Source organism: Trichomonas vaginalis (genome assembly GCF_026262505.1).
Source record: "Trichomonas vaginalis G3 chromosome Unknown ctg_114, whole genome shotgun sequence".
Lineage (NCBI taxonomy): Eukaryota > Parabasalia > Trichomonadida > Trichomonadidae > Trichomonas > Trichomonas vaginalis.
Window position 1 is genome coordinate 192,221 of NW_026529201.1, and position 26,399 is coordinate 218,619.

Genomic DNA, 26,399 nt, shown 5'->3' on the forward strand with positions numbered 1-26,399 from the left:
TAGATATTTCAAAGTTCAATCCAAGACAAATTCCACATACCGAAGAGAGACAAACATTGTTAGAAAGCAAACAAGAGTGTATATGAAACTGTTCATAGATGAAACTGACTTTGTGTCATTAGATGAAAGGTCATTGTACGATTCGTATAAACAATATTGTCAAGAATATGGTTATATGACAGCTTAAACGAACATTCCTTGGCAAATGTCAAAAGTCTTTTAGACGTACAGAATGGTGTATATACAAAGAAAAATTTTTATGAGTAAATTTTAAAAAAAATATTTTTTTATCCGATAGAAAAAGATGGCAAAATTCATCTCAGTAAACAAGTACATGTCAGGACTTAAAGAAGAACTAGACCCATTCACATATTTGAATGTTTACTTCTACCATTTTGAAAAGTCTTCATTCAGCAAAGTTTGGAACATCGACCAGTTAAGTTTGCTATTGTGACTAAAAATGGTGCGAAATTTGAAGACTTAGACATAGAAGGTTTGTTAGCAGTCAAAGAAAGTTTTGACAGAAGGTTTTTCAAACCTTAAAGAAGGCAAAGCATACAAACTTGTTATACCTTATGAACCAAAGAAAGCAGACGACTATGAATATTATGAGTCTAAAGTTGTAGAAGTTCAAGGTAAATTGGGTAAAAAGATTTTAGAGTCTAAGCCGTGTTTTGCTCTAAAGAGGAAGAGAACATTGACATTGACCCAGAAATGTTCTAAAAATAAAATTTTATTTTTACATGTCAAATTTCTTTTTCTCTGGAACTGGTTCAGGTTCTTTCTTCTCTTCTTTTACTTTCTTTTCTTTCTTTTCTTTCTTCTTCTTTTCTGGTGGAGTTATGTCAAATTTGGCGCAACTATATTTATGTAAAAGTTCTTTGTCCTTTAATAGCTCTTCTATTCTGTTTTCTATTTCATCTTCAAGAACAGCGCATGTGTCTTCTTTGCATTCTAAGAACTTTTGTTGGACTTCATCTTTCCAATCGGTGTCATCTCTGTCAACAAGTCTGTCATTGACACAATTTTAAGACTGCTCTGCTTAATGTTTTATGGTTCTTGTCATATTCCCAGAAACAGAAACTTTAGAACAAATTCACCTTTCTTGTTTACACTATGTAAGATTTTATGGTCGACAGATGTTTTGCTGTCGAAAAGCTTGTCTCGAATATAGATAGCGAAATCGCTAGACATTTCTAAAGATAAAAATTTTAATTTTTCTAAAAATATGTTAGAAAAAAAGTTTGCTGACATTGACAAGAAATTTGAGAATGTTTTAAACAAGAACAAGGTGAAGTTAGAAAATGCTCAGATAAAGCCTATACATGACAAGTTCTTATTTGCTCAGAATGGTATAACAGGTCTAATTGCACCACTGGGTCGGGTAAGACTTTCACTTATCTTAAAATGGCTGCACAAACAACAAGAACTAGATGAGAAGAACCCATTCTATGAGTTAGTTGTCATTTGTAGTACTTCTGGTCAATTTGACCAAACCGTCAATTCGTTCAAAGATATTATAAGAAGTCTAAGTTAGTATGTATAAAAGACTCTGAGTTGTTAGATTGGATAAAGAAGTACCAAAGAAGAGTTTTGAAGTATAATGCTATAAATGAGTATAAATTTCTAAGTTTAAAGACCCAATGAGGAAATGCAGAGAATATTAGAGAAGAAACACTTCAGAAACAAACAGAAAGAGATAGAATACATTTCGAAGAAAATTGCAATCGTACGATTGGAAGACTTACCCTCATAGATGTCTTCTTATCTTAGATGATTTCGCTTCTCATCCTTTGCTTAAGAATAGAGAACAAGATATGTGTCGAATTCTTAAGAAGCTCAGACACTTTAACATCTCAGTCGTAAATATGTGTACAGACAGCAAAGAGTTTAAGTAAGGATGTTAAAAGAATACTTACTGACATTATACTTTTTCCCCGATTGTCCGAAGACGATTTCATGGAACTTATGAAAGAGTCCATGGCAGGTAAGTTTGGACAGACATGAACTATGGGAGAAGTACAAAGTCATACAAGACCCTCATACTTCTTTCAGAATTCATATCTACGCAAACAAAGTTCAAATTGTAAAAAGTCAAGCTTGAAAATAAATGGTTCATTTACTCTGCTTGTTTGAAGTTGTCAAAATACTCTGTTATTTTTCCTTCAGTAGCGGTAAGTCTTCTTTGAAGGTAAGTATTGTACAACCTTTCATATCATAGTGTGTTTGAGGTAACGTATCTTGAACTATTTGTTTCACATCTTCATTCGGTGTCATTGAAATCGGTAAGTTTTTCGCGATAGAACCAATTTCTGTCAGATTTGTAAATCTTAGCAAGGTCGTAAAAGCTTTTGTTTGTTTCTTCTGACTAAATGCAACATAACCATATCTTTATCTTCTTCTTTCTCCAACTCTTCAGTATAAATCATATACTTATAGTTCTTTTCCTTTCCTTTTGGTACCGAACGTGGTATTCTTTTTCTGAATGCTTTTGTCTTTTGCTTCAAGCTTGTTTTCCATCTCTTCACGTTCTTGTCTATGAATTTCGTCAAGAAGTCTGTAAATATTCCAAGCATAACGAGGCGAAGCCCACATTGCAACAGCATTTACAAGAAGTCTATGTACATACCAACCTCTCAAACCGTTTGGCAATTTTTCAACGATTTTCATAGAGTTTTGGCGACTGGGGTTTTTTACCTGCTCGCTGTTCTTCACTGTTTTCAGAAAAAAGTATGTCTCGCTGTGCTTCATTTAATAGTTCAATGGTGCTTTGGTTCCTAAACCAGTCTTTAGGAAGCTTGGTATCTGGAGCAAAACATGCTGTCAAAATACTTTGCATTTGGTACATATCGTCTTTGACCGAACGAATGAGACGGAGTTGTTTGTTAAACTGTATGTACTCATATTCTTCATTTATGGCTTCATGAACGATAGCAGTTGTTGTGTTCTCTGTTGTTGACATATCTGTCTTTATATTCCGGATAAAAAAAATATTTTATAAAAAACTAACTTTATTTTTTCTGTCTTAAGGAAATTCACTGTTTTCATGTGTTTTATGCAAGACCGAAAAAAGTCGGTCTAGAGAAATTTCACTGTTTTCATAGAGTTTTGGCGACTAAGGTTTCTTACCTACTCGCTGTTCTTCACTGTTTTCATACGGAATCTCTACCCTCGGTTCTCCGAGGGTAGCAATCTTATGCCATTTTACTCAGATTTTCATACGGAATTCAGCAAAAATATATTTTAGGGTAGAAGGTTAGATCTAACACGTTTTCTACCCTCGTGAATTTTCATGATTTCATCGTAAATGTTTTGTCAAGACTTCTTCGTAAATGTTTTGTCAAACATGAACGTACATGTTTTGTCAAAACTTCTTCGTAAATGTTTTGTCATGACTTCTTCGTACATGCTTTGTCAAGACTTCTTCATCGTAATGAGCGTAAATGTTTTGTCAAGACTTCTTCGTAAATGTTTTGTCAAAACTTCATCGTAATGAGCGTAAATGTTTTGTCAAGACTTCTTCATCGTAATGAGCGTAAATCAGACAAAAATAATGTTTAGGTGAAGAGGTGCGATCTCACCTGTTTTTTCACCTGTTTTCTCACAAGCGTTTTACATGGTAAACGTTATTTTTACATGTATTTTTCAGCAACTTCGTCAAATAATTTTATAGCTTTATCTATCTCATCTACTTCAAACGTTTCTTTACCTTTTATGGGAGCACCATACCTTTTCTCAAACTTTTCAAGTAGTTCTGTTTCTGCAGCTCTCATATCATTAACTAACACAACCTTGACTCTATTGACTGTACTGTCATATCTTAGAGTTATATTATATGTCCTTCCTATCTTATATCTCTTTGTATTGAAGTCCTTCGGTTTCTGAACGATGTAAAGTAAGCCTTCACTGCAACGTTCCGTATCGAATGAACCATATGTTATGAAGTTATATCCAACAACTGGGTCTAACCATAACAAAACTATTGGTATAAGACTTTTGTCTATAAGATATGCTCTTGTTCCATGAAATGCTACTGATATCATAAGCTCAGGATTTCTTGTCAAAAATTTCTGAGTTGAAGCAATTCTAACCCAGTCCTGCGGTCTCTTTCCAGATGGAGATATAATGTCTGACAAAGAATATTTGTTGTATTTCTTTGAGTATCTTACGTTTAAATCACCAATTCTAACCACTTTGGTGTCATTGTCTATCTTTCCAACTGTTTCAAACTCAATGTTTGACATCTCTGTCTTTAAGTCTGCATAGTCGTTTCTCATTCTTTCTATCTCTTTGACGGAGTAGTTATATCTCCTCATTGCTGCTTTACATTTAGAACATTGCGGGTTCATTTTTGCGTTATATTCTGAAACCTTACCTGCTAAAACAACTAAAGCGTCAATGGTTTTCTTTAACTCAAAAGTTGCTGGTTTTATCTGTTTGTTCCATACCTTACCTCTTCTATCTTTATCTCTTATCTGCCATACACATTCAGCAACTAACGAAACAAAGTTGTCGTAGGTCTTAAATTCTTCAGATTTATATATGTCAGAAACATTCTTATATACCATGTCGCAATCTTTGTCCATAACCTTATGGTTGCAATGAAATCCTAGAAACTCATAGTTTACCTTACGAATGAACTTCTTTATTTCTACTGAGTCAGTTGCTTTGACTTCTATTTCATCGAATTCAGGAATAGTGAGTTTTTGTTGTTGGATTTCAGGCAATTTGGGTAAATGGTCGATGAGGTCCTGCATTTCATAAAGATACTGTTCATTTGTTTCATCTTTCGCACTACAGTCTAAATTACATGTTAAAAGTTCTTGCTTTATCTTCTGGATTTCTGTTTCAAAAGTATATGAAGAAGGAATGAAGCTTTTCATCTCTACTAACATAGATGTTGGATTCATGACTAACGAGTTTGGTGCTGTTGTTTGAACTGTTGTTGTGCCGATTGTTGACATTTTTATTTTTTTATACAAAATAAAAAAATAAAAAAAAAATAAAACTAACTTTATTTTTTATTTCGGGAAAATTCATGAAAATTCAAGAGGTGAAAAAAAGAGGTGAAAAAAAAGGTGAGATCGCACCACTTCACCTAAACATTATTTTTGGGTCCTTTACGCTCATTACGATGAAGAAGTCTTGACAAAACATTTACGTTCATGTTTGACAAAGCATGTACGAAGAAGTCTTGACAAAGCATGTACGAAGAAGTCTTGACAAAGCATGTACGAAGAAGTCTTGACAAAACATTTACGTTCATGTTTGACAAAACATGTACGATGAAGTCATGACAAAACATGTACGATGAAGTCATGACAAAACATGTACGAAGAAGTCTTGACAAAACATTTACGATGAAATCATGACACTTTTTCATTAGATAACTGTTATTTTTTGACGAAGTGAAGAGTAACACTTCGTCAAAAAAATCCCTGAAATCATATCTAACATACAAAAAAATACAAAAAATGACACTTTTTCATTAGATAACTGTTATTTTTTGACGAAGTGAAGAGTAACACTTCGTCAAAAAAATCCCTGAAATCATATCTAACATACAAAATAAAAAAATAAAACTAACTTTATTTTTTCTATCTTAAGGAAATTCATGACAAATTCAAGAGGTGAAATGAGGGTAGAAAAGAGGTTAGATCTAACCTTCTACCCTAAATTATATTTTTGGGTCCTTTACGCTCATTACGATGAAGAAGTCATGACAAAACATTTACGAAGAAGTCATGACAAAACATTTACGAAGAAGTTTTGACAAAACATTTACGAAGAAGTCTTGACAAAACATTTACGAAGAAGTCTTGACAAAACATTTACGAAGAAGTCTTGACAAAACATTCATGAAGAAGTCTTGACAAAACATTTACGAAGAAGTCATGACAAAACATGTACGAAGAAGTCATGAAAATTCAAGAGGGTGAAAAAAAAATGACACTTTTTCATTAGATAACTGTTATTTTTTGACGAAGTGAAGAGTAACACTTCGTCAAAAAAATCCCTGAAATCATATCTAACATACAAAAAAATACAAAAAATGACACTTTTTCATTAGATAACTGTTATTTTTTGACGAAGTGAAGAGTAACACTTCGTCAAAAAAATCCCTGAAATCATATCTTACATACAAAATAAAAAAATAAAACTAACTTTATTTTTTCTATCTTAAGGAAATTCATGACAAATTCAAGAGGTGAAAAAGAGGTGAAAAAACAGGTGAGATCGCACCACTTCACCTAAACATTATTTTTGTCTGATTTACGCTCATTACGATGAAGAAGTCTTGACAAAGCATGTACGTTCATGTTTGACAAAACATTTACGAAGAAGTCATGACAAAACATGTACGATGAAATCATGACAAAGCATGTACGTTCATGTTTGACAAAACATTTACGAAGAAGTCATGACAAAACATTTACGAAGAAGTCTTGACAAAACATTTACGAAGAAGTCTTGACAAAACATTTACGAAGAAGTCTTGACAAAACATTTACGAAGAAGTCTTGACAAAACATTTACGAAGAAGTCATGAAAATTCAAGAGGGTAGAAAACAGGTTAGATCTAACCTTCTACCCTAAATTATATTTTTGGTCCGGGAACAACTTTCTCTCAATTGGAGCTGTAGCATACTCTTTGCGTAAACGGTTCAGACCTTCTTCGAACTCTTGGTCTCTCTTCGATTTGGATTGAGATTGGAATTGCTGGGGTGGAGCTTGCTGGAACATCCAAGGGTTGGGGAAGTAAGGCATAGGCAGAGGAGGGTAGTTCGGGAAGCCTTGTGGTGGGTAGTAACCTTGAGGTGGAAATTGTAGTAATTTGGTGGAGGTACTTGCTGAACTGAGGTTGCTGAGGAGACTGTTGTGGTTCTTTAGGTTCCTCTGGTTTGGGAATGGACTGGTTGGTGGGACGTGGGACATTCGTTTGTGTCCTGTCAGAAGGAAGAACTTTCCTGTTGGAAGGAAAAACTTTTCCTGTTGGAAGGAAAAATTTTTTCTGTCGGAAGGAAAAACTTTTTCTGTCGGAAGGAAAAACTTTTTCTGTTGGAAGGAAAAACTTTTTCTGAAGTTCGACCAAAAAGTTCTCAATTTTCGAAATTTGAATGGTTTACGGACGGACAACTGGAAAAATTTTTTCTGTCTTAAGGAAAAATTTTTTCTGTCGGAAGGAAAAATTTTTTCTGTCGGAAGGAAAAACTTTTCCTGTTGGAAGGAAGGACTTTTTCTGTCGGATGGAAGGACTCGGAATGCCAGAAGGATTTGACGAGGCAGTTTACCTAATTTAAATAAACGACTGCGTAAAAGACTACTTGCGCAAGGTCATGAAGCCCCAAGGTCAAGTTCACCACTATTTCTGGAAGGGCTGTCTTGAATCTCGAGACTTCGACTGAAATTCCAATTCAAATACCAGACGGGACAGCCTACGACGACATAAAGGACGCCAAAAGAGAAGCTCTTGTTAAGTTCCTAAACAAACGTCCTTGGATAAAAATACCAAACAGAGAGAGTCCAATTTCCACGAATTATACAAATTCTCAGAGCACTGTTCCACTTCTCGGGTCAACCATTCTACATAACCTGTGAAGGCGACATCCAACCAGTTCAGTAAAACCTTAACGTTTAACTGCACTTTTTTATGTTTTTTGTGAAAGTGTCAAAAATAAATTGTTTTCATGAGTTTTTCTACGATGTTAGAAAAAATGTTAGATCTAACATGCTAACATAAACATTATTTTTCAATACTTTTTCAGCACTTTTCCGTAGTTATATATGAAAGACAATTCGAGATAAAAGTCATAGTACAATGGAATAATATGTTGCACACCATTTGTTGTGAACCAAACTTGAAAGTCAGAGAAACTGTTACTAGGTGGTTCGTAGAATTTAGAAGCAAAGTCATAAAAGTCCTTACCAATACATAGAAAACTATTGTTGCTTGAACTGAAACTTGCATGACACATAACATTTTGAGGGTCAAACACGTTTCTATAAACTGTCAATCTGCTGGTGGAAGTATAAATTTAAATGGACCATCTGGTGGTAATGGTTCGTTCTGGTTTAGTAACCGAAGAAATTGTGCCCAAGAACGTTTGTCTACTTTCCAATATAAAAAACTCTGTATCTCTTGGAGGGTTAATTTCAATCTTTTGAAATGAAACGTTGAGTTCATCTTGTCATATTCTAGTTTTCAGATAGTATGTTCATTTAGTAAAGAGTCGTATTTTTTCTTGAAATTCCCAATAATATTTGTTCATTTGAGTTTGAAAGTCATTTAGAGTTTTTCTCAAGACTTTCGTCTGAACGAACTGTAAAGATTCTCATTTCGTCAAATTTGTCTATTAGACCATCAGAACCTTTATACTGCCCATGAAAATATACTGCGAACATAAATGCGTTAGTTCTATTTGAAAACAAAACTCTTCTAAATCCTATTGCCTTTGCATCTGAAGGACTTTGAAGCCAACGAATTGGATAGTCAAACCTGTATACTCGGGATGAAATTTTCTTCATCTGAAATAGTCCTACCAGCATTTGTAAAGATATAGTCTAACGGTTTTGTATCTGCTACTTTTGTTCTTTGTTTTTCAAACCTGAAGCATTTAATATATGTAAAAATATATTGTTTTAAAATGGTAATGCCATTTCATATTTCTCATCTAACAAACAAGTTTCCCAACGGTCTTCTCCAACAAACTCAGCGTACATTTCAAATAAAATTTAAAAAATGTCACTTTTTTAAAATAAATTTTTACTTCATGCAATGTTCACTAACATCGAAAGGCATGTTCATAAGACGTTCTTCTTCTAACCTCTCTAGTCTGTTTGGATAATTTGCACGTGCTGTTTCCAAATCCATTTCGTAGCGAAGACCAGACAATTTGTCATAGACTTTTATGGGTCTTCCTTCCTATATTTAAACTTCTTCGAAACTCTCCAACCATATCTTTGCAACTCTGCTTTTATTCTAGCAGATTTTCTATCCATTCTATATGGGGGCATTTTTATAAAAAGAAAAAAAATATTTTTTTCTTTACTTAACATAACCGCCTGCTGCCATAAGTCTTTGACGCCAACCCATACCAGCTAATGAAGGTTGACTTGTTTAGTTTCCAAACTAAACTTTGGTTTTGGTTTATCTTCAGTTTTTGGTTTTTCTTCTTCTATCGGTTTTTTGTCACTTTTCGGTTTCTCTGACATTACTTCACTTGCAGGAACAGTTGTGTCGTCAACATCTTCATAAATATCATATGCCATTTGTTTTTGTTTTCCTTTCAACTTTTTGTGTTTGTTGTAAAGTTTAGAATATTTCGACTCTAAGTCAATGAGATGTTCTATAATGAACTGTTGGTCAGTGAAGTAAACTTTTCCATCTGTTGTCTCGAAAGCTCCTTCAGACTTCAATATTTTATTTGTGAGAGTCTGTTTCTTTTTTGAGATACTTGCCGTTCCATTTTTATGAAAAGTGACTTTGTAGTTAGGGTTTGTATTTCCAGACCTGGCACTTTCTATTATTGAATTTTTCTCTTCATCTGTAAGTTCTTTGACAGGTTTTGACAATGGTTCTGAACTTTTTGTTTGTGGTGTCAAATCTACCGTTTCAACTTCTTCGGTCATTTCATCTCAGTAAAAAATTTTAGTTTGGTTTGTTTTCAACTGGTTGTTGTTGTTTTTTAAGTCGGTCTAAAACTTCCTGAGGTATAGGAAGAACTTGACAAACACGTTGTGTAACTGCTGGAAGCCGACAAATCCATCTTGAACCCATTTGTCTCAATGCTGTATTGTTCATTTCATCTCAGTAAAAAACTTTACATTCCCCACGTTTGAGGCGGTTGAGGTTGGTTATTGTTTACCCACTGTTGTGCATGGTTATATCCTCTGTTAAAGAATCTTTCACCTTGGTCCATATAGTGTCCTGCTTGGTTATAGTAGTCATTTGCTTTGTTATAATAGTTTCCTGCTTGTCTTCCTACATTGTCCATCCATCCTTGAACTTTTCCTCTTGTTTCAGGATTTGGAATAAGATTTGTTGCATCTCGTGCTACATCCCAACCTTTCTGTACAGTTTGTATAATAGGTTGTGCTTTCTCTTTAAGTATACCTAATGTACTCAAAATCTTCCTTCCAACTCCAAATACACCTCTGGCTATTGTTCCCACTGCGGGCAAAAATCTGGATGCAACTCCTGCTAATGCCGCCAAATAAACCCATTTCTTATAGGATAAAAATGACGAATCCAAACAAGGACCCCTATGTTTCTAAAGCGACAAAGAAAGCACTCATGATAAAAATCTTTAGTTCAACACCAAATGCTTGGTTTATGGATATCTTGGAAAACATTCCGAGAGTTAGAACAGATGGACCACCATACTGGCTAATATTTGTCGGTCAAAACACAAGATACTGTGAAGCCATACCATTATGGTCCAAAAATATTTTAGATGTGAAAACTGCTTTGACAATATTCGTTGACAAATACCATCCAACAAAACTGACATCTGACTGTGAAAGTTCTTTCAAATCAGATGATGTAAAAAACTATCTGCGTTCAAAAAATGTAAACCAATATTTCATTGTCGACCAAAACCATTCTGCTCTTGGTGTCATTGACGGATGTATAAAAATGTTAAGAGACTTAAACCAACCACAAGGTGGTGAAGCAAATGAAATGTCATATGACGACAAATATAGACACTTCTCCATGGCAAAGATGAGACAAGTTTTAAATATTTACAATAGCCGTAAACAAAAAGGTTTGGGAAACCACTCCCCGAAGAAATGAAAAAACAACCCTGACTTAGAGAAAGACTATATATTTAATAATTTAGTCAAAGAGACAAACAAGAAAGAATGCCGGGCTTTCAAACTTCAGAAAGGTGACAAAGTAAAAATAGAAATACCTAAACGCGACCCATATGAAAATACTATTGACTATGACAACAATGGGAACCCGACAGGTACTCACATTCGTGTTCGTAAAAATAGAAGAAAGTATACAAGAGAATATTATGAAGTTTTAGGCAAACATGGCAAAATGTACACACTGCAAGCAGAAGATAAAACTACTATTGTCAGACCTCGTTTCAAACTTGTCAAAGTTCAAGGTGGTATACTTTCAAAGACAGTTCCTAACAAATATAAGACAACTCCTGACGAATATGCTAAAGAAGTTGAAAATGACGACTAAGCATTTCTATACCATGCGTAAACTGTCATGTAAGGTGGCATGTATTCTTTACTTTGTCCCGTTGTTTGCGTATATCCTGAAACGCGATGTGTATGGTTTCCTCCTCCCTCAGTGTTACTCCAGTAACAATCTATAGCAAACTTAACGTTGTCTTTAACATCATATCCTTTACCTTTTATCATTGCTGACCAATCCCAATATCTATGCTTATGCCAACCTGCTTGAGATGTACTTAAATCTATGTAGTGACTGTGTGCAGGTAAATTTTCACCTGAAATCGTTTTACTTCCACCTGTTTCCTTTGAAGAGTTTGCACAATACAAAAACCTGTCGACTATTTGAGTCCAAGTTCCAAAACCAAGTACTACTTCTGGATTTGTTGAGTTCATTGACGTATAAATAGAGCCTATAGGATATAATGTTTGAAGTATTTCTGTCTTTAATGTTTGAAGCTCTGTTTTGTCTGCTTTCTTGTCATATAAATCTTGAGCAGTGAATTTAGTATTATATTCATCCTTCATGACATAAACATCTTTACATCTAATGTTTCTCATCGTCGTTATGTCGTCATCCGATGTTAAACCTTGTGGAAAGTTAGGAGGTTTACAATATAATGCATCCCCACCAGTTTCTTCAACCGTTCCTTCAATACTTTCTATAGCAACAGTTGTAAAACTTGTATGTGTATGAGTCTTATTTGCTTTCTTCTCTAACTCATCGTTAACATAAGTTTTATCTGCTTTAAGGTCTAAACATCCTGAAACCCATCCTGTATCGGCTTTAGTTTTTAAAATCTTCGATGTCCGTTCATGGTACCAGTCAACCCTTTCTATAATTTCTTTATCTTTTTCATCCACATATTCCTTATCCGCCTTCTTCACTAACACACTAGCCATAAGTCCCTTATCTACCTTATTTTCAAGGCTAACGTTTAAGTCTGTTATTTCAGATATAGAATGTGTATGAGTCTTTTTAGAATATTCGTTTTCAGCTCTCGTCACTTCACTTGGCATTTTATTGTCAACATATGTTTTGTCTGCTAGTTCAGGATGAGTATGTTCTTTTGTTGCATAAGCATTGTTAGCTCTTTCTTCTTCTTTTGCTATTGCATCGTCTACATATTCTTTGTCAGCTTTGTTGTCAACATCTGCTTTCAAAAGAAGTTCATTTATAGGTTTCTCGTTTAAAGTTCCTTTTGTTGGATTTATACAGACAGTATTGTTCTTCTTGTCTTGAAATAGAAACTCATCTGTTAAAGGGTTTAATGTCAGTTTTAAGTTTCCTTCTTTCAATGACTCAGATATCTTAGAATAGTTTGAAAAGTTTGTTGTGTTCTTATTTAGAGCTTGCATAATGAGTTGTCGGTTGTGTTGTATTTCTCTCATGGAAGCAATATCTTTCGACATTTTTATTCTAGATAAAATATGCTTCCAATAGAAAAAGAAAATTCAAGAGTTGCTACAACTAAACCATTAGATGAACTTTTTACTAATGTCGGTCAAAAGTTTGAGACAGAGACCGTAAAGCATGAAGGCTATCGTTTTGACTACCCATTAAGATGGCTAAGAGACCCATCTGTCACAAAAGCTATTGGCTTTCGTAGAATGAAGTTCATTTCAGAAGCCATACATGGTTTCCCATTTACGGTCGGTTTTGAAGTTCGATACTATAACAAAGAAAACGTATGTATGAGAAATTTGAACAGGGAAAACTTTTACAAGTTAGTTTGCTTGTAAACTTAGAAACAACTCTTCAAGCTTTTCAAGAAAAAATAAACGATATCTATATCGAATATGCAAAACAGTATAACATTGACGAAGGAGAATACCATCTCGATATTATTTATGACAGGAAAAATGCAACTGTTAAAATCAATAGAATAGAAGACCTTGGAGAAAACGTTTATATTTCTACAAAATATAACAACTTGGCATGGTATAGATTTATGAGGATGTTAAATCAGCCTGCAGCATATCCAGTACACCCAGACTTTTATGAAGTCGAAAACCCTAATGGAACATATGAAAATATTTTCGACCCAGATGCTATTATTGTTCATGCTTCATTTTCTGGTGCGCAAAACTCTTTCTTATGTCTGATGAATGATTTTTACGAAAAACCTACAAAGTTATACGAACCACCAAGTGGAAGTATTTCAGACTTTCAAGTATGGTTTACTACAGATGGAAGAAAAAGAATAATTCCATTATACCATGCGTTTTACTTAGAACTTAGTTTCATATACAACTACTATCGAACGGTAAAAATATAATTTTTTAATACGGTTGAGGTGTTGGATTTGGTTGCCAACTAGACTGTGGTGCAGGTTCAGGCTGTTGTATAACAGGAGCTTGCTCTTCTGGTTCAGGGTCTTTAGGTATAATACCAACAAACTGACCTACCCTTTTACCAATATTTTTGACACCGTTCCAAATTCCTCTTCCTACGGTTTTTATTCCATTCCATATACCTCTTCCAACATTTCGAAAGAAGTTTCCTATCTTACTGAAGAAACCCATTTTACTATATGTAAAAATCTAATGTCCGCCTAGTCTCTTACGTTTCCTGTTGAGTTCCATAGCATTCTTTAACTGGAGCTCATACATTCTGTTTCTCCTCTGGTAGAAAAACATATTCTGGGTCAACTCCTGTGTTCGCGTCATCTGCATAAAGTTGTTTATATCCCACTTCAGGGTTTGTATAAAACTCTTTCCATCTCATATTTGCATACCATGGTGGCAAACCTAACGCAGCGTCATTTGACATGGCAGTTTGCATTTGTACATCTGTTGGCACTTGACCATAGTTTGCCATTGCAGTTTGTATTCTAACTTCATTTGGAATATTCTCTGGGTTTGGTTGTCCAGGTTGCTGTGCATTCGCTAAGTTCTGTGCGTCCATTTAATATTAGATAAAAATATCTCTTACGAGTACATATACTGAACATTTGCAGGCATTGGTTCATCTTCATATTCTCTATATCTTTCTGCCACGTCAAATAAATAAATGACACAATGGAAAAAACCTAAAACAAGTAGTCCTATTTCAAACCACATTTACTTACTAATAAAATTTCTTTGTTATGACACTTTCTCCGGTTTATAGGACCTCTCTCATATTCTATCTTGTCATATCTAAACTCATAGTCATGTATGTCCTCTAACCATCTCATAACGGTTTCCAAACCACTTTTATCGGATGTAAAGTAAAAGCATGGATGGTTATGTATAACGTCTAAAGTTTCTAAAGAGTCTCTCAAAGTCCAGTCTACTTGGTATTGAAAATCCCATGTGTTATAGAACGGCGGGTCCACTATAAAGAAAACATTTTCCTTGTCTTTATATTTTTCATACAACTCTGTCCAATGACATCTCACAAACTCTATACCCTCAATATATTTTTCTATGTCCTCTTTGAAAACATTTGTATAGTTAAGATATAAAACTTTTGACATAAGTGTTTCAATGTCATGAACTCTTATAGAACCACTATATAATAGTCTAGCAGATATACTATCCCAGTCTATATATTCTGCTTTTTTCAAAACCTCTCTCACAATATTTTTGTTATCTAATGGTATACGTTCCATCTTACCTATAGGTATCTTTTCTTTTAACTCACTCAATATTTTGTTTGTGTCTGGAATATGTTTGAGACGGTCCATATAGTTGTCGAAGTCATTGCATATAATCTTTGAGTCTGGGAATATTGTATGGCACAAATGGGATATATAGAAACTTCCACCGAACAAATCTACAAATGTTAGACCATTCGGTAGTTTCTTAAGTTCTCTCAATATAATATCTTTACATTTACTCTTATTTCCAAAGAACGGTAACGGAGGTTTTGTAAAATTCATTTATATATAATAATAAAAATGTTTTTACCCGAAAAGTGACAGAAAAGTGACAAAACATGAAAACATATATAATTTGTGAAAAGCGACACATTATATAATGTTTTCGACCCAGAAGAAGGCTTCTTCCCAGAAGCAATGGAGGAAGAAGAAGAGTCCTCCGAATTCACACCAGAAGACTAACAATTTTCCGAATAAAAACTTCATTTATACTAAACATCTTCGGGGCTAGAGGGCACGAAGTGCCTGGAAGCCCCACTTCCTTTTTTTTTTTTTTAATTTACAGTACAAGTTTATTGATTAATAGCAATAACGAATTAATTTGGAAATCAAACCTCATCTCAAGCAGTTGATAATCATAGATTAAGTTTTTATATACTTGTAATGCATTTTATCATCTTCCAATTTGCGATTGACTGAATCCTTAGGAGTCAATTTCAGATGAATGTTCCTTTTGGATTGGAATATTATGAAACTATGCATGCATAACTGTGTTGTAATGATTTTGATGTTAATTTTTCGATAAAAATAGAAGATTGTATTGGGAAATTTTGAGTTTAGTAGAGAATGGATGTTTGTTCAATGTTTGATGGTTATCTTTAAATGGAGAAAGATTCTATGATCTCAAAATGTGTCTCTGATTGATTTAAATTATTATAAGATTAAAAACACTGATCGAATCTTCTTTGACGAATAAGATGGATATTATGAAACACAGTAATGAATTTCTTACAACTGTTTGCGCTGAATTTCGATGAAAATCTTGACGATATTATCGAAGATCTGAAAAAAACATTAAAATGAGGCATCGAATTGAAATATTAGATGATTTAAATGAGATTGTGATGATTTTATATATGAAATATATAATTGGTCATTTCTTTTGAAACAATAACAAAATGTAAAATTCAATGTGTTATAAATTTAGCGTTAGATAGGAATATCTGATGTAACTACACACAGGCTCCATAATTCATAAATCTAATAGAGAATGTTACGTTATGGGGCATTTATCCAAAAAAAAAATTCAAAATGTTTAAATTTTTAAACAGCATAACAAACTATGCAGAAGTGAATTAAAGATATCGGTGTTGTAAAATTAAATTGAATTGAGAACCTCTCAAAATCTGGGAATATTTTACAAATATATGCAAATTATATTAACAAATAATATTTTAAATTTTTGTTTTTTAATTCACTTCATGTGAGGAGAAAACCGATGAATGACTGTTATATTCAATGAGAATGTATGCATTTAAAGAACTTTTGGATGATTTTAGTTGGAAAACTTTCATCGAATTCAATCTGAAGTATTCAATTTTTTCATATTCTGAAAATGAATGAAACAGTAGTCAATATTGAATATAAATTAAATAGATTCGCAAATACAAGTTATCCAGCTTTTGAGAAAATATTTTTTCGACCAAACATGGAAACCTCTCAAAAAATAATGAAACTTCATGTCACAATTTGTTTATTCCTTATGTTCATTTAAATTTTATAGAAAAAAGCTAATTATAAAAACGATGAGGAACGCTTATATTTAAAATTAAGCCATCTCTCAAATTGATTTAATTGAAATTGTAAGGACCGCCAGTCAGTTCATTTTAACAAATGGGCCGTTTCACACTCCCACGCGATCTCTATCATGGCAAGGGCGCTCTCGAGAATCTCAAGACACTCAAGGGCAAGAGAGCCTTCGTCGTCACAGGTTCCCACGCTATGCGCAAATTCGGATTCCTTGACAAGGTTGTTAACTACCTCAAGGAAGCCAAGTTCGAGGTTCATGTCTTCGATGGTGTCGAGCAAGACCCATCTGTCGAAACAGTCTTCAAGGGCGCTAAGGCCATGGAAGAATTCAAGCCAGACTGGATTGTTGCTCTCGGTGGTGGCTCTCCAATCGATGCTGCCAAGGCCATGTGGGCTGTTTACGAATACCCAGAGATGACCTTCGAAAAGCTCATCGTCCCATTCTCATTCCCAGAACTCCGCCAAAAGGCCCACTTCTGCGCCATCACATCAACATCTGGCACAGCTACAGAAGTCACAGCCTTCTCTGTCATCACAGACTACCAGAAGGGCATCAAGTACCCACTTGCTGATTTCAACATCACACCAGATGTTGCCATTGTCGATCCAGATCTTGCTGAGACAATGCCAAAGAAGCTCGTCGCTTTCACAGGCATGGATGCCCTCACACACGCTTTCGAAGCCTACGTTTCTACACTTCACTGCGATTACACTGATGGCTTGGCCCTCCACTCCATCAAGCTCATCTTCGAAACACTCGAAGCTTCCTTCAACGGCTGCATGAAGGCCCGCGCTACAATGCACAACGCTCAGTGCCTTGCTGGTATGGCCTTCTCCAACGCCCTCCTCGGCATTGTCCACTCAATGGCCCACAAGACAGGCGCTGCTTACACAAGTGGCCACATCGTCCACGGCTGCGCTAACGCCATGTACCTTCCAAAGGTTATCAAGTACAACTCCAAGAACGAAGAGGCCCTCCACCGCTATGGTGACATCGCTCGCTTCCTTGGAATGCAAGGCAAGGATGATGTCGAACTCGTCGATGCTATCTGCCAGAGAATCCGTGACCTCTGCGTCAAGATCGAAGTCCCACTCTGCATCAAGGACTACGAGAACGGAATGATCAACGAACAGGAGTACCTTGCCAAGCTCAAGGATGTTGCTACAAACGCTATCGGCGATGCTTGCACAGGCTCTAACCCACGCCAGCCAACCCAGGAGGAAATGGAGAAGCTCCTCCTCGCTGTCTTCTTTGACAAGCCAATCGATTTCTAAACAGTATGTGATAAGTGACACTAAGATTTACAAAAAAAAGCTTTTTTTTTCAAAATCAGAATAAATGTTTAAGGCAAGGCAGGGAATATATTTTCATTGAAATTAAATAAATTCCTCATACGGATTCGTACTGAAGAATGCTCAAAGTAAAAATTCTCTTTTAAATAAATAAGTATTTATATAAAGTGCTCCATAATCAGACTACCTAACTCTTAATGTTGGGAATGAGACTAATTAGATGTAAGCACTTAGTTTGATAATAAATAAGATCTTCTTTTGACCTATGTATTTCGAACGGAATAGAAATATATTTAATAACTTCTTTTGTTGTTTTATCTGCAATATTGAATGAACCTTCAAAATGAACATAAACAGACTTTTCTCCGAAAAAGTCTTTACATGATTCTGATAAAATTGTTTCATTTGTAATATATAAATGGCTTCTATTTGGAAACACGCATTCATAATCCGAAGAAATATTAAAATTACCTGGGATAGAAATATTCATTGGATTTTGGATTTGATAAAATACATTTTCATCAAATAAGATTGTATTTGTATTGTTTAGGAATGTAATATTTTTTAGATTGACACAATTTTGAAATGCATTAGATCCAATAAATTATACACTTTCTGGAATTATAATAGTTGGTAATTTTTTACAATTAGAAAATGCATTAGCTGAAATTGTTGTTATTTTTGATGGAATTGTAATATTAGTTAAAGATTCACAATTGTTAAATGTATAAGATCCAACAGATGTTACCATTTCTGGGATTTCAATTGTTGTTAATGATTTGCAACTAGAAAATGCATAAGATCCAATTGATTCTATACTTTCTGGGATATTAATTTCTCTTAATGAATAACATTGACTAAATGCACCTGATCCAATAGATGTTATATTTCCTAAGATTGTAACACTCTTGAGATAACGGCAATAAGAGAATAAATCTGATGTAATATTTGTTACTTTTGATGGAATAGTGACATTTATTAATCCACAACTACTAAATGCCCTTTCCTCAATATTTATTACACATTCTGGAATAGTAAAATTAAGTAATTTTCTGCACAAAGTAAATGCCCAAATTCCGATAGACTTTAAACTTCCAGTGATTAAAATATCTCTCAATGAATTGCACTCTTGAAATGCACCTTGTCCAATATATGCTAAATTTGCTGTGATTGTAAGACTTTTAAGATTCTTGCATTTGTAAAATGTGGAGGAAGAAATTTGTTTTAATTTTAATGGTGTTGTAAATTTTGATAATGATTCACACTCTTGAAATGCATTAGATCCAATATATTCTACACTTTCAGGAATTATAATATTAGTCAATGATGTGCATCGGCAGAATGACCAAGGTTGAATAGAAGTTAAATTTCCAATTATTGTAATATTAATTAATGATTGACATTGATAAAATGCATTTCCTCCAATAGATGTTAGATTTCCTGTAATTGTGATACTTGATATTTTGCAATTTGAAAATGCAAAACTTCCAAGATATGTCAGATTTCCTGCTATTGTAACATTTGTTAAATTTTTGCAAGAAGAAAACGTCGAATCAGAAATTTTTGTGACTTTTGGTGGAATTACAACATTAGTTAATGATTCACAACTACTAAATGCCGTAGATTCAATAACTTCCACACTTTCTGGAATTATTATGTATGTTAAAGATTTACAAAAATAAAATGAACCGCTTCCAATATATGTTAAATTACCTTTGAATGTTATACTTTCTAATTTTATGCAATTAAAAAATGATTGCCAAAAAATTCTTGTTATTTTTGATGGAATTGTAATTGCTGTTAATGATTGGCAAAAGCCGAATGCTTCGCTTTCAAAAGACTCTACACTTTCTGGGATTGTGAAATCTAATAAATTTGAGATACAAAATGAAGTAAAATTTGATTTATAAAAGCATTCAATTCCTATTGTTTTTAATTTAGAGTCAGATGAAACATTTATGGTTGTTAAACCACTTTCTTTAAAAACGGCAACGTCAAGAGTAACTACAGAATCTGGTAAATATATTGATATTAGATTTTTACATTCAGAAAAGCAACTACTTCCTATACTTGAAATATTTGGAGGAAGTATAACTGATTTCAAGTATTTACAGTAAGAAAAAACACTTGAATTAAGTAATGTAAGTTTTTTGCATTCACTGAGATTTGCTGATTCAAGACTTGTTACACGAAAACTATAACTGCTAATGCTGGTAATTTTACTATCTTCTTCAAATTTAAGTGATGTAATTGAATCTTTACAATTCTTAAATGCATAATTATATGAATCTTCACTATATATTTCAGTAACATTTTGAGGGATAAAAACTTCACCAAGAGAGCCTGCAGAACAACTAATAATAGTTTGATTAGTATTATCTTTGTATATTAGGGATGCAACACTAAAACTCTGATAAAGTAGATAACAGAACATGTTTAAATGATCCTGATTCGAGATTTATTTCAAAAATATGAACTTTGTGTATAAATTTATAAAAAGAAAATTGTATTGAGAGTAGTTGAATATATAGATGGAGAAATTGGAGGAAAGAATAAATTGTATCAAAAACGAGTGCAATTAAAGACTAATTTATTTTCAATAACGAATTTAATTGATTATTTCAGGAGCGTTTAAATAATGAAGAAGAACTGCTGCATTTCTCATGTTTTAATATGGAAGAAAATGAAATTTTGGATTATTGGAAGTAGCATGCATATCTTTGATCGAATTAAAATTAAAATATCTAATGAAATGTCAGGATTCCGATATGATTTCATCATTTAAATGTTGGAAATGGTTATTATGCCTTTACAGGCATGTTAAAGTTTTCCATACACTTAAAGATAAACTCGAAAACATATTTTCCTCAAAAATTGAAAAAATCCAGAAGTGTTTCGACTGAAAACTTGATAGAAAAGGGTAATTTTTCTTGCAGAAATAGAAAGTATATATTGTAAAAATTGTTACTGCGGAAGTCCCTTGTCCAGGAATACGATTATTTATCTGAAAAAATAAAATAATTGTCTGACAAGGGTAAATTATTTTTTGTAATAAATATAATATACTAATGATATTGATCAACTTTTAAATGAAAATGACAATAAAAGTTTTATTTTTTTAAAAAACGAAACACAAATTGATTCTTGATGATTTTAAAGAATATCATCCGTCTCCACTTGTATTTGGTATGATTCATGGAGGCAAAATGACAAGTAAATATGCAATTCATTCTCAATCAGTTGCTATATCTGATGAATTTTACACATCCTACCAAACATCGCGCGTGACAAATAGATATGCTCCTATTTAGTCAATTCGATGGAAAATTTCAAGTTTTTAAATATGACTTACCATATTTTGCTTATTTTAAAGATACTACAGTTAACAACTTTATATCTAATTCGAATCAAAATCCTGAAAATTCTAAAATAGGCTTCTCGTTTCAGTCAGTTTCTTTTTTTAATAAACAATTTACAAAGATATTGGATATTGGAGAGCAAAAAAATCCTCATTTCATGGCTGAACAAAGTCAATATAGTGATAATACCAATTTATCTGATCAAACAACTATACCAAAGTTTAATATCAATAAAATAGATACTGATAAACTCAATGGTATACAATCATATTATAAAACTGCATACGAAACTCCTTTTCGCAAACACCAAGGAGTTTTGGTCCCAAAATCTCCTCAATACAAAGAGAAGACATATACTGCTCAAATCCATGATATTGACAGTCAACAATATAAAATATTCCAAGAAAGAATTCAAAAACTTGAATCCAGGATTGCTGAATTATAATTTGAAAATGAAACTCTTCAAAAAAGAAACAAAATATCAAATGATCAAGTCACAAAATACCATAAATTTGCTGAGAATCTTATCATTGAAAAATCAAAATTGGAACATTTAATCCAATCTCCAAATTTAGATATCATTGATAATTTTTTAAAAACTCACAAACCTCTTTGCGGATCTCAATTTGGGTGGGAACTATTAAGAGAAATGATTCACAATTTTGTTACTCAGCCAAATAAACATCGATTTTCAAAGGAATTTAAGAAATTCGGATTTGTAATTCATAATTTATCTCCTCGTTCTTATAATTTTATGCAACTTCACTGGCCAGTTCCCGTTTTTTCTGTAATTTATGAATTTACAAAAGATAATATAACAAATCTAGAAAAAAAATTGCTTGATGGGAATCACATTCGAAGAATAATCGAAGAGGCCTATTCTCACTGTTTGAAAGCATATAAATATGGAGATAGACTAAAAGTATCATTAGCTGTTGATGCAATTGCCTTAGTTCCTGAATCCTTAGATTCTGTCAAGAAATCAATCGGCGCTGTTCCGACTGAAGGTCTTGAATCCCAAATGAGAGTCCAAAAAATTGAAAAACAAGAAGCGGCAAAAAGTGACGATAAAAATAAAAATTCAGAAGATACGACAAAAAGTGACAACGAAGAAGATGATGAATTTGAAAAAGAACAAAAAAAGAAACGCCGGTTAAATAATATGTTCATATGTTATTTAGAACCTTTTGATGCAAATTATCCATGCGTTCCCATTCATTTAATCATTTCAAATAGTGGAGAAGCAAATGAAGATATTAGAAAAGAAATTCAACAATTAATTAAAATTTTACGCGGGTCAGCCTATGTAACTCTTGTTAATTTCACAACAGATGGTGATCAAGGCCATTAAGATGAATATAGGAATTTTTTTGAAAAACTTTTGAAAATATCTGATAATCTTAATTTAGATGTTCTTTTATCAAGATTTAAGAATGATATCCTTCAAGGAGAGTATTACTGCTGTACAGATTTCCTTTACTTTTTAAAGGTTGTTAGAAGACGTTTCCTGAAACATAAAATAAGCATTTTTGTTGATAATTTGAATTGCACTACAGATCCAAATAATTTCATACGTTATCTTGGAAAAGGACCGGAAATTACAGATGACTCAAAAATTGGTAAAATGAGAGATATTTATGCAATACTATTTTTCTCAGTTACTAATCTTTTAACTCTCTATGAAAACGGATGCATGGCAGAAGCATTAGCCTTTTTGCCATTTACATGCTGGCTAGAAGCACAACTCAATCCAGCAATTGATTTAAATTCTCGATTATGGCTTCTTCGAACAGCATTTGATTTAACTGTTCGTTTTTATAAACTAACAAAAACTGATGGATGGCTTCCAGAAATCAAAATGACTGGAAGAGGAAAACCACATTTTGTGACAATTATTCAGGAAGCTCACTTCCAGAGACTAATTGGATCCCTCTTCACGACAATTAATCTTTTGGTAACTGAAGCTGTTACCGAAAGAATTCCGTCATTTGGTTTGGATCGACTTGGAACTCATCCGTTGGAGAATTTCAACGGATATATTAGAGTTAACTCACTCCATAAAGATTACTGTAGAGATGTCGTTAGTCTTATTGCTAGAGCTCACATTATGAAGAAATTCGAAATTGAACTTGGCAAAGTCTTAAAGATTAGAGGAAGATACAACACTGGAGGAGTCCATTTAAACGATTGTTTCAATTTGTTTGAACCTCCAGAATGTACTTCAGAAGAATTTCTTAATTCTTTTGTGGCAGAAGCACAAATTGATGACGCCGTATTAATTACTTCACCACCACAATCACAGCAACCATTGTTTGCTGCAATAGAATGGTTTTCTATTACAAATGCGCAACAATTAAAAGCTGAATATCAGCTTTTAAGATTGAAAATACCAAGAAAACTTGCTAATAGTGAAATATATACAAGAAATATTCAAACGAATAAGTAGATTATTTTTTGAAATAATTCTTGTTAATTTTTATATTAAACTTTGTATCTATCATTTATATTTATTATTTATTTCTTATTGACAAATTAATTTTCCTTCCATTCTGCGAGTTTATTGGTATAGATTGCAATTATGAATTACATTAAGTTAATTACAAGTCATTATACCTTGATTTTAGTTCGCCTAAGCAAAACAATATAATTTCATGAAAAACTGTTCTTATATAGTTAGATTTATAAAATCTGAATACAATTGAGAACAAAAAGTGATAGATTTTAGAACAAACACGTCAAATATTCTTCCCATGGGTGATCACATTAAATCCCTAATTACTAGCTTCTGAGGCTTGGGGTCGAGGTCGAATCACTTCTAAAAATCCGAAAATTTTGTTGATGAAAAATATGATGCAAAATTTAAAAGATCATGAAATACACAAATATTTTGAATGAAAAAAATCATAATTTTTGATAAAGAATATAATATCCGAATTCAAATACATTTATTCAAAAAAAATGTGTACAATATATGAGAGATAAGAAATGATAGGTAAGAAACGTTTATTAGCAATTTATAAAAATGAAACAATATTAATAAGTTCATGATTAGTGCCGATTAGATTAGAAAGAGTCTCATTCTTAACAGCAAAATCAAGTATCTGCAAGAATCGAAATAAATTGTTCACGAATGATTAATCTTATTTCTTAGTTTCTTTGTTTTATCCTTATGGAACATCAACTTCTAGTGAGGTGAAAACTCTTATTTCAAGTTTTCCTTCAGGTTTTGGGAAAATTTCACTAAATGAGAATGTTGATTTGGATTTACATAATCGTTTGATGTTTCATTGGCTACATCTCACTCTACTTGTTGTAACATTCTTCCTTTGGCTCTGTTCGTGATTGTTTTTCGTTTGGAAAAAAAAATTAAATCTGATTTTCTGTTTTTTATTCTTATTATTGTGAAGATTCTTGGAAATCTATTTCTTATTGTTGTAATAATTCTTCTGGTTCTGTTGGTTTTCATTAGAGATTTCTGCTTGTAAAATATTTCAGTATTTTTCTTTTTCTTGTTCTTCTTTTCTGTTTTTGTCCTTTTTTAGACATCTCCTCGTAATGTGATCAATGTTGCCGGAGTCTTCAGATTAATCTGTGTATGAATCTCCATATTGGTTGTCTTCTGATGAAGGTTCTGTAGTATTTATTGTATCTTCAGATGGTTGTTCGTCTGTTGATCCTAGTTTTCAATTTCTTGATATCAATTTTTTCGAATTTTGTGTTTCAACTGGGTTTTCTAGTGTGTCTTCCTGATTTTTGTCTTAACAAGGCTGAAGATTCCTCTTTTTGTTTCTTTTTCCACAGATTCTGTATTATCTCTCTATAGCTGTGTATTCCCGTTCATTTTTCTGCATTTACATCTGCTAGATCGTGAGCGTCGTCAAGAAGTTGTTTGTAATGGTCATTTTAGTTATCTGAAATTTCTGAAGTTATAGTATTATTTCTGCACCTAGTTTATCATGCAAGTCATTAAAGTCTGATAGGACATCGATATTTTTCTGTATTTTCGTCTGTATACCGTAGAGCTTTTTATGGTTGGGTATTCTCTTAATCATCTGCTGACAAATCATTAACTCTTACATAACCATCGATACCATAGTTAATTTATTTCGCTTTTTCTAATTTTTGTCGCGCTTCTGAATCATCAACATTTGGATTTTCATTATTTTTTGCTTTTGGTGCCTAAGCTCGTTGCTATGGAGGATTCTCTGCGGTCTTAGATTCATCTTTGTCTAGTTCAGAAACTGTTTGATTTTTCTAACTTCACTCAATTGAACTATTTTTTTTAAGTGGGAATTTGGAGAAAACATTATCATCTTACTATTGAAGAAAGAGTGAATGGTTAGTTGTGTTGGTAGACTTTTTTCAGGTAAAGTTTATTTGGGAATTAATTCATTGATTCAAGGATCTATTTCTTATATTTTGGCGAATTTTGTCGTTGTTATGATGATGCAGAATTTGTTTAATTCAAAATTCAAAAAATAAATGAAAAATAATGAAACAGTTTCGGCATCATTGTTATAGAAATCTAAATAATATGTTTACTATAACCCAATCAAATAAGGGTTTCGTTTTGCGAAAAAAACGTACAATACGCAATTTCGCTAAAAAAACATTTAGCTAGCAATTTCGACCTTTGACTCCACTCAAGACGTCACTTTTTTAATTTTGCGGTATCATATTTTTGGAAAATCTTTATGAATATTATATAAAAAGTCTCTTTAATATCTATATTTCATATTTTTATCGATTTTTAAAGTTTTTGCGAAAAGTATTCAATTATTTTTGCTATTTGGTCGGGTAAATGTCAGATTTGCGACATTTTCTGATATGATATTCAGATTCTACGTTGATAATAATGCTTATAGAACCCTCTTGCTATTGTGTCAAAATTGCGAAACCGATAGCAAAAATATCTCGCAATATCAAAATTGAGATATTGAGTGAATTATGCATTATAGAGATTAAAAATCTGATTTGTGAAAACATCTCATCAGTTTCTAGCTAATTCAAAAATCTTTACTATCTTATTCGATTAAAATGAAAAGGGAATAGTTTCATTATGCTTTAAATGACAGCCTTATAATATAATCATAGTTTTCGCTCAATATGCAGCATTTTTTTTTCGAAATCTATGGTCAATGTCCTAAATACTGATTGCTTT

General features: G+C 32.9%; 8 protein-coding genes and 2 pseudogenes across 10 annotated transcripts, besides 1 other annotated feature; 4 read left to right on the forward strand and 6 right to left on the reverse strand.

Annotated features, from left to right (window-relative positions):
* Window positions 1-12,171: part of a mobile genetic element that runs on past the window's edge.
* TVAGG3_1075430 lies at window positions 2,120-2,848 on the reverse strand (annotated as a pseudogene). The gene has a single exon. A coding segment is annotated over exon 1 (729 nt).
* On the reverse strand, window positions 4,092-4,964 carry TVAGG3_1075440 (annotated as a pseudogene). Its single transcript has one exon. A coding segment is annotated over exon 1 (873 nt).
* TVAGG3_1075450 (uncharacterized protein) lies at window positions 6,589-6,936 on the reverse strand (the record flags this gene model as incomplete). The annotated part of the gene is made up of 1 exon (XM_051256510.1): window positions 6,589-6,936. The coding sequence occupies one exon, from the start codon at window positions 6,934-6,936 to the stop codon at window positions 6,589-6,591; it is 348 nt and encodes a 115-aa protein (XP_051076286.1).
* TVAGG3_1075460 (uncharacterized protein) lies at window positions 9,650-9,802 on the reverse strand (the record flags this gene model as incomplete). Its single annotated transcript, XM_051256511.1, has 1 exon — window positions 9,650-9,802. The coding sequence occupies one exon, from the start codon at window positions 9,800-9,802 to the stop codon at window positions 9,650-9,652; it is 153 nt and encodes a 50-aa protein (XP_051076287.1).
* Window positions 12,172-12,884: 713 nt separating the features above from the next.
* On the forward strand, window positions 12,885-13,472 carry TVAGG3_1075470 (uncharacterized protein; the record flags this gene model as incomplete). The annotated part of the gene is made up of 1 exon (XM_001305364.2): window positions 12,885-13,472. One exon carries the CDS (start codon window positions 12,885-12,887, stop codon window positions 13,470-13,472), a length of 588 nt encoding a protein of 195 aa, XP_001305365.2.
* A 4-nt stretch (window positions 13,473-13,476) lies between these two features.
* Window positions 13,477-13,719, reverse strand: TVAGG3_1075480 (serine threonine-protein phosphatase family; the record flags this gene model as incomplete). The annotated part of the gene is made up of 1 exon (XM_001305365.1): window positions 13,477-13,719. The coding sequence occupies one exon, from the start codon at window positions 13,717-13,719 to the stop codon at window positions 13,477-13,479; it is 243 nt and encodes an 80-aa protein (XP_001305366.1).
* A 2,917-nt stretch (window positions 13,720-16,636) lies between these two features.
* On the forward strand, window positions 16,637-18,023 carry TVAGG3_1075490 (NADPH-dependent butanol dehydrogenase; the record flags this gene model as incomplete). Its single annotated transcript, XM_001305367.2, has 1 exon — window positions 16,671-17,861. One exon carries the CDS (start codon window positions 16,671-16,673, stop codon window positions 17,859-17,861), a length of 1,191 nt encoding a protein of 396 aa, XP_001305368.1.
* A 16-nt stretch (window positions 18,024-18,039) lies between these two features.
* On the reverse strand, window positions 18,040-20,731 carry TVAGG3_1075500 (antigen BSP, putative-related family; the record flags this gene model as incomplete). The annotated part of the gene is made up of 1 exon (XM_001305368.2): window positions 18,484-20,313. One exon carries the CDS (start codon window positions 20,311-20,313, stop codon window positions 18,484-18,486), a length of 1,830 nt encoding a protein of 609 aa, XP_001305369.1.
* Window positions 20,732-21,941: 1,210 nt separating this feature from the next.
* TVAGG3_1075510 (uncharacterized protein) lies at window positions 21,942-22,696 on the forward strand (the record flags this gene model as incomplete). The annotated part of the gene is made up of 1 exon (XM_001305369.2): window positions 21,993-22,589. One exon carries the CDS (start codon window positions 21,993-21,995, stop codon window positions 22,587-22,589), a length of 597 nt encoding a protein of 198 aa, XP_001305370.1.
* Window positions 22,697-22,862: 166 nt separating this feature from the next.
* On the forward strand, window positions 22,863-23,684 carry TVAGG3_1075520 (uncharacterized protein; the record flags this gene model as incomplete). The annotated part of the gene is made up of 1 exon (XM_001305370.1): window positions 22,863-23,684. The coding sequence occupies one exon, from the start codon at window positions 22,863-22,865 to the stop codon at window positions 23,682-23,684; it is 822 nt and encodes a 273-aa protein (XP_001305371.1).
* Between the last annotated feature and the right edge of the window lie 2,715 nt (window positions 23,685-26,399).